The sequence below is a fragment of the Neopelma chrysocephalum genome, unplaced genomic scaffold (genome assembly GCF_003984885.1).
Source record: "Neopelma chrysocephalum unplaced genomic scaffold, ASM398488v2 Primary Assembly neopelma1_97034, whole genome shotgun sequence".
NCBI classification, from domain to species: domain Eukaryota; kingdom Metazoa; phylum Chordata; class Aves; order Passeriformes; family Pipridae; genus Neopelma; species Neopelma chrysocephalum.
Window position 1 is genome coordinate 3,209,616 of NW_020925676.1, and position 6,000 is coordinate 3,215,615.

The 6,000-nt window shown below is 52.5% G+C and overlaps 1 protein-coding gene across 5 annotated transcripts in view; it reads right to left on the bottom strand.

The window, feature by feature from the left end:
- Positions 1-5,273, bottom strand: part of GRIN3A (glutamate ionotropic receptor NMDA type subunit 3A) — a 68,826-nt gene extending 63,553 nt beyond the window's left edge. For 3 of the 5 annotated variants that reach the window (XR_003532190.1, XR_003532191.1, XM_027671099.1), the window contains exon 1: positions 4,042-4,805. Coding sequence is in view for 2 of the 5 variants with exons in the window: in XM_027671099.1 (XP_027526900.1) it covers positions 4,042-4,755 (714 nt within the window). In the remaining 3 variants the exon portion in view is untranslated. Of the gene's footprint in view, positions 1-4,041; positions 4,806-5,161 lie in introns of those variants that run through there. The other 2 variants (XM_027671100.1, XM_027671098.1) reach the window with 2 other exon arrangements.
- Positions 5,274-6,000: the final 727 nt, after the last annotated feature.

Below are 6,000 nucleotides of genomic sequence, written 5' to 3' on the forward strand. Positions count from 1 at the left end.
ACTCTGACCTGATTTATTTATTCTTTTGAACCCCTCTGAAGTCACAGCAGTAATCAGCAGTGCTGCAGTTCCAGTTCCTCGGGAAGCCAGATAAAGTACAGGGCTAGGCAGGGAATGATGAGTTGCAATTACTTTATTCTGTTTCGTTGCTATGAAAAGATTCCTTTTCATGTTAACGGACATCAGAGGTGCTGATTTATGTGAAACCCACTGAAAATACTCCCTTAAGTTCAGAGAACACTGCTGCAAACATGATGTCCCTTGTGTTAGTGATATTATCACCCACAAAATAGATATTATGGGCTGTTCTTCCCAGTGTCTTGGCTCTGAAATGTAGCAATATCACCGTATTTATTTATGGTTCATGTTCCCTGGATCTTTTCCCCTGTTCCATCCTTGGGAATATTATTAATGACATTGGCAATCTTGGAATGAAAAAATAAAATGCTTCTCTTCATATAAAGATATATAAGGGGTCACAAACTTGCCTCAACGGCATCACTGCTTGTGATCTGCTGTCTCCAAAATAACGAGCTGTTAAAGCTTCATGCAATTTGCATTCATGTAGGAGTAAAGAAATCCAGTGGTTTTTTTGTTTGCTGAATGACAGTGCTAAATTGTTACTTTTGCTTACTGAATGTGAAAATTTACCAGAGTGACAGTAAATTGGGAAAAGCAAACAGCTTTTTTTCCAGGTCACAACTGTGTCTGGATTTCCTGTTAGTCTATGTTAGTAATTAAATCACAAATAAAAATGAAAAAAGGGTGTCCCATTTGTATCCTCCCTTGAAGCCATATGTGTGTTCTGCAATACACAATCCTGAACCTCCAGAATAAGCTGTTACTTGTGAGGAACAAGTGCAGTGTCACACCTTGTGATGGCTGTTACCTTTTGATTTTTTTTTAATGATAAATGCATTTTTAAAGATGCTCAAACAACCACAAAAACTTTTGAAAACACAGTCTATAGGTATCTTAGATGACTGTTGCCCATCTGTGACACTGTATTTCCTCTTGTTGTTACATGTTTGCAGTATTACTGTCATCAAATATCACAGAGACAACGGGCAGTATTATTGAAATGTGTTTCAGTTCTGGATCCTTATCTTCCTTTTCATTTTAAGTATTGCTTTTTGTGATGCTAAGGAAGATTTGCTCAAAGATTAACGTGCTTTTCAAGTACAACAAACAGCTGCCTATTATAGCCTTCTGCATGAAGGAATAATGTTAACATTCAGCAGAAGTACAAAACATTGCATATGTACATTCCTGTCCTAGCATAATGTGGAAAATGAGACTTTGCTAGATATTACTGTCTTAAAACCATCTCCCAGAAAAATTTGACTGCTGAGGAGAAAACAGTATGAGAATACTGGGTTTGTTAGCATGTTTGCAATGCAGAAAATGGGAAATGCTCTTCAAGGGCAAAAAAGTTTTAGGTCTGCTTCTCTCTCTGCCTGGAAGAAAACTAACTGCAGGCAGCCCCTGGGGTGTGCTGCAGTGGTTTTGTGGGAGGGAAAACGCTCTGCCCAAGAGTCAGTGGGAATGGTGACCCCAGGGGTGCCAGTTCAGAAGCAGGGTTGGGTATCAGTCTTCTCTTCCTGTCTGGGCCTATCAGCCAAATCTGTCTCATCTACAACGATGTCTTTTACATTTGCCTCCTCTAAAATCACCACTCAGTAGAAGCGGCCAATCTGCAGTGCCAGGGCTGTAGAGCCGGGAAGATGAGAGGTCCATGGCATGTTAATTTCATGCCAACTTAGGACTGTGAGTGACACAGAATCCCTGCCTACAGCAGAGGCTGCTGAGGTCAACATCTCCAGGCTCTCCTGTGTCCAATATGCTGTTGGAAAGCTTGTAATTCTAGGAAGTATGCAAGGTAAGGCTGCTAGAGCACTGCCTCCAGAGTTAGCCTTAAAATGGTATTTATTAAGTGAAAATATGAAAAAGAGTGTTCAGAAAGATGTCAGCCTTTCCAGGCCAATCTTGAGAGACTAACAGACTTGTATTACCTGCTGGCCTTTGAGTAAAGCTGAAATTTTTTTAAAATCCACAGAGCTTTGAAAAGTAATTTTTTTAGCTCAGCTGGAAAAAAAAACGGACTCTGTTCAGCACAGGTTCAATGTCAGGCATTGGTTTCACTGTCACTGAAGAAAATGCCTCGTAAAGTCTGCTTAAGAACAAAGCCTAGACTTGGATATACTAATCCACTTGGCTCCCTGCTGAGAACAATTTGAAAGTTTAGTAGGAGTTTTGAAGGCTGTAGAAAGCAGCAGTGAATCTAACCCTGTGCTGCATGTGTTTAACACATCTTGGATGAAGATGCTTTGGATGAACTTAGATCAATATCTAAGACGGAAGAGAAAATAATTTTGAGACAGAGCAAGGAAATGCTGGATTCAAGATCTGATCTTCAGGAAGCTTTGGCTACTGTATCCAGCACCACTACGAGTGCAGTTGCAAAGCTGATAGCTGTAACTGAGCAAACTTGGATACAATTGGCACCAAAAGTGCATTTGGTAGCACTGATTACACTGAGTTTCTGAGAGACCTGCGTTACACTGGTTTTGCTAAGGTGGAGAAAACTAGCTGAGTAGCTAAAGGGGCTACAAGAGAGCTGGAAAGGGGATTTTTACAAGGGGATATGGTGACAGGACAAGGGGCAATGACTTCAAATTGACAGAGGGCAATGTTAGATTAGATACTGGGAAGAAACCCTCGACTGTGAGGTTGGTGCCACACTGATACAGGTTACCCAGAGAAGCTGTGGATGCCCCAACCCTGGAAGTGTTCAAGGCCAGGCAGGATGGAGCTCTGAACAACCTGGTCTGGTGGAAGGTGTCCCTGCCCATGCCAGGGGGCTGGAACAAGACGGTCTTTGAGGTTGCTTCCAACACAAACCATTCTGTGATTCAGGTCAGCACACAGCAGTCACATCTTCAGTTACAGACTAGGACCTCTCTTTTCTGTCACAATCTAACATGCAAAAAAGTCCCACAGAAATCTAACAGTGATCCAGGTTGAGAGTTGCATTTGCTTTTGCAAAGAAAATTCAGCTGGTAATATTTTTTCTGATTATATTTTGAGAGCAATATTAAGCTACCCCTTTTTATATAAAACAATTGCTTCTCTTGGTTATTTAAAAGGTAGCTTCTACCACTTTATTTAGGACTTCCCTTGCACAGGCCACACAGAATAGGGCATCTTCTTTCAACTATTTTACCTGAAATGACTCCTGGTATCAAAGACACAATCACAAAATACTGAACTATCACTTTTTTTTCTAGAGTATGTAACACTAAGTTGCCATTTCTGTATGATAGAAAGTTTAGCTCCCCTTGGATACTACTACTACTTGTACCTGAGGCTGTCAAACACAATGAATTCAGTTTCTACTATTTTAGTTACACAACCAAACAAACAGTCAGACTAGGCTGTAGTTTCTACTACTTTAGCTGGGCAATCAGCAAAAATCTGATCTAGCAGCGACATATGAACTATGAGTACAGAAAACCCTGACGGCTTTAGGCAGCTCAGTGCAAAGTCAAGTTACAGCGTACAACTTCCCTGAGAAGCGTCATCTGGCGAACCACCTACAGTGCCCACATACAGACAGACCACTGCATTTAGACCAGTAACAAACACCCTGAAAGCTGGTTTAAGCCTTTTTTTTTTCCTAACAACCTTTGCTCTGCAAAGAGTGCCCTGGACCCTCTCTCTGCTCTCTGCTTTTCAACTTAACGCGGTGTATGACTTCGGGCTCACAACTTCGCTTGTGCCACCGAGCTCTGTCTGTCTCTCCACACAGAGGATTCCTCTCCCGCGCCACCCCCGGCCTGAGAGCCAGGGACAACGCGGGAGGGGGAGCCAGAGGACGGACGGACCCAAGAGCGATGCCGGGGGTCCGAGCACTTCTCCCCGGTAACAGCTCGGTCCGAGTCCTCCCACCGCGACTGCCGGCTCCCCTGGTCGGACTCTGATCCTCCACCGCAGGGTACCAAGGGGGCACGGCACTGCCCCTATCGTTCCCCCCATCCTTACCAGGCTCCGCCGGGGGAATTCGCCCAGGACGATGCTGACCACCGGGATGCGCAGCGCCGCCGAGATGAAGTCCAGCTCCAGCAACTCCCCGCGGCTCTGCGGGAAGGCAAGGATGGCCGAGACCCCCTGCACCACCACGGTGTGGCAGAGGCTCTGCAGGAAGGAGACAGGGTCGTTGCTCCACGAGGCGCTGGGCGAAGAGAAGGGGAAGAGGGGCAGGTCGCCCAGCCCCGCCTCGATCGCCATCACCACCTCCAGGGACAGGTTGTAGGGCAGCAGCCCGGGCACGCCGTTCAGGTTGGACACGGCGAGCAGCAGCGCTTCCCGTGGTGAGGGGGGCGGCCGCCGCTCCCCCACCGGGCCGCCCCCCGCCCGCCGGCCCCGTGGCCCTTCGGGGCGCCCGCCCGGCACCTCCCCGGGCCAGGCAGCGGCGGCGGCGGGGGCGGCGCGGGGCTGCAGGTGGGTGGCCCCTACCCGCACTGTGTGCCCGATGCGCCGCAGGATCTGGCAGGGCTGCGGGTGGGACGCGGAGCCAGGCATCGCGGCCAGCACCAACGCACAGGGCGGCAGCAGCAGCAGGCATGCCCGGCCCAGGACCCCGCGCACTCCCGGCCGACACATGACCGGGAGCCCCCCGCCGTCGCCGCCGCCACGGCAACCTCCCCCGGCACCGCCACCCGCATCAGCCGCCCCGCGGGCAGGCGGCAGCGGCATCAGCGGCGGCGGGCAAACCCCGCGCAGAGCCGCCCCCGCCCCCGCCCATGGGGCCGCCGCTGCCGCCGCGCCCCCGCCCCCGCCCCGGGGCTGCGGAGAAGGTTCAGCCCCCGGACCGCCCCCCTCAGCTCCGCGGCGGCACTCGCACCTGCGACCCTCGGCGCTCGCCCCGCCCGGGCGCTCGCTCCGCCCGGCTGTCCCGCCGGCAGCGGGATGATGCGCTGCCTCTTCCTGGCCGCCCCTCCGCTTCTCCCGACAAGCAGCTCCACGGCCCCGATCCACGCTCCGAGCCCACCGGGCTCGCCCCTGCCCGGCTCCGCCGCCGCCGCCCCGCGTTCCCGACCCCGCTCCCAGCCCCGCAGCGGCTCCCCCCCCGCGCCCCCTGGCCCAGCTCCCCGCCCCGGACCCCTGCCCGCGTTCCCCGGAGCCCTGGGAGCGCTCCGGAGCTGGGCAAAGTTGGCGGCGCGGCCACGGGTGATCGCTGGGCTGCGCTGCACTCCCGCCGTGAGGGACCCGAGTGGCGGCCCCGCTGGGCTCCTCCCCGGGCCGCCGGGACTCGCCCCCCCGGGCCGCCCAGGGGAGGAAGGGTTTTGGGGAGGCCGCCCACTTGCAACCCCGGGGAACGTCCCGGGACTGTCCCGACGCAGCCCCTTGCCCGGGGATGTCGCGGGGTCTCCCCGCACCGCGTCGGAAGAGCGGAGCAGTTTTCCGTGCCCCAGGGCATCCGAATGGGAGGTGGGGCTCCAGTCCCACTCCGGCTGGAACCGAGGGGGCCACCTTATCGGGGAAGCCGGCCGTGGTTGCGTCCGGTGCCTTTTCGTACGCTGCCGCTTCAAACAGAGTCGTTTTCCGACATGTGGTACCCGAGATCCCGCATCCGCAAGCCTTGGACACTGTCTAACATGGCTTTTATGACAGAACACCCTTATCCTTAGGGAAAATAGGGCAAAGGAGAGATGGGCGTTTGTGTAGGCGTCTGAAAAGGTCTGGGGAAAGCCCCGTCCTTATCGTGGTTGTGATAGAATTCTGGGCTGTCAAAGCCGTACTGGCTTTTAGGGTCTGAGACTCTAATACTGTGACTGGGGCACTGACATGCTCCGCGTTGCCTCTCTGCTCCGTGGTGGGTCTCCAGGATCTCAGAGGAAGAGCTCTCGCAGCTATGCTGCCCATCATCTCACCGCGCTCCCCGGCAGTGAGGTGGAGGCTGCCTGCTTGAGTACATTTGAATGTATTTTCTGCCCGTGG